The following is a 1,555-nucleotide window of genomic DNA, read 5'->3' on the forward strand; positions in this document are numbered from 1 at the left end:
GGGAAGGGGGTGGGGGGGGGGAAAGAAAGATGGCCGCCGGGTGTTGAGTCTGTTGGGGGGGGGGAAGATGGCCGCCATGATCACGTGTCCTATGGAACCAAGATGGCTGCCATGATCATGTGTCCTATGGAACCAAGATGGCCGCCACGATCACGTATCCAATGAATCCAAGATGGCCGCCATGATCACGTGTCCTATGGAACCAAGATGGCCGCCATGATCAGGTGTCCTATGGAACCAAGATGGCCGCCATGATCATGTGTCTTATGGAACCAAGATGGCCGCCATGATCACGTGTCCAATGAATCCAAGATGGCCGCCATAACCCGGTATCCAATGAATCTAAGATGGCCGCCACGATCACGTGTCCAATGAATCCAAGATGGCCGCCATAACCTGGTATCCAATGAATCCAAGATGGCTGCCATAACCTGGTATCCAATGAATCCAAGATGGCCGCCTCGATCACGTGTCCAATGAATCCAAGATGGCCGCCATGATTCCTCCTCCTGAATCCAAGATGGCCGCCATGATTCCTCCTCCTGAATCCAAGATGGCCGCCGTGAGGCAGAGTCCTTTGTAGTCAAGATGGCCGCCACGTCTCCTCTTGATGACGTCATGAGTCATGATGACGTCACGATGGCCGCCATGACTCTTCTTGACACCTCCGGATCCAAGATGGCCGCCGCCAGCTCTGAGGTCATCCGGGTCCATTAAAGATGGCCGCCATCGCCCACTGCCGCCGCCATTTCCAAGATGGCCGCCACCAGCTCCAACAGGAAAACCGCATTCAATCCCTGACAGCTTCCGGTTCAAGATGGCCGCCGCCGTGACGTCATCACACCCCCCCCAGGGCGGCCATGTTGGGCGTTCCAAAGCGGCAACGCCCATTGGCTATTTTGTGGTCACATGGTCTGGTTACTAGTCAGCCATCTTGGCTTGAGCAGCCATTTTGGGTCGGCCATCTTGGCTTTCCCATCAGCCACCTTGGCTCAGTCAGCCATCTTGGCTGGGTCGGCCATCTTGGCTCAGTCAGTCATCTTGGCTGGTCAGCCATCTTGGCTTTCCCATCTGCCATCTTGGCTGGGTCGGCCATCTTGGCTCCGCCATCTTGGCTTTCTCGTCAGCCATCTTGGCTCGGTCAGCCATCTTGGCTCAGTCAGCCATCTTGGCTTGGTCGGCCATCTTGGCTGGGTCATCCATTTTGGCTGGGTCGGCCATCTTGGCTCCGCCATCTTGGCTTTCTCGTCAGCCATCTTGGCTCAGTCTGCCATCTTGGCTGGGTCGGCCATCTTGGCTGGGTCGGCCATCTTGGCTCAGTCAGCCATCTTGGCTCAGTCAGCCATCTTGGCTCCCCCATCCGCCATCTTGGCATAGCCATCTTGGCTCAGTCAGCCATCTTGGCTCGGTCAGCCATCTTGGCTTGGTCAGCCATCTTGGCTCGGTCAGCCATCTTGGATGGTCAGCCATCTTGGCTCCCCCATCCGCCATCTTGGCTCGGTCAGCCATCTTGGCTCAGTCAGCCATCTTGGCTCCCCCATCCGCCATCTTGGCT

General features: G+C 57.0%; 1 protein-coding gene across 1 annotated transcript in view; it reads right to left on the reverse strand.

The window, feature by feature from the left end:
• Nucleotides 1-1,515: 1,515 nt before the first annotated feature.
• LOC107307272 (helicase SRCAP-like) overlaps nt 1,516-1,555 on the reverse strand; it is a 12,690-nt gene continuing 12,650 nt past the window's right edge. The window contains exon 5 of the mRNA XM_015850766.2: nt 1,516-1,553. Within this exon, the coding sequence (XP_015706252.1) occupies nt 1,516-1,553 (38 nt within the window). The remainder of the gene's footprint in view (nt 1,554-1,555) is intronic.

Source organism: Coturnix japonica, unplaced genomic scaffold (assembly GCF_001577835.2).
Source record: "Coturnix japonica isolate 7356 unplaced genomic scaffold, Coturnix japonica 2.1 chrUnrandom528, whole genome shotgun sequence".
NCBI classification, from domain to species: Eukaryota; Metazoa; Chordata; class Aves; order Galliformes; family Phasianidae; genus Coturnix; species Coturnix japonica.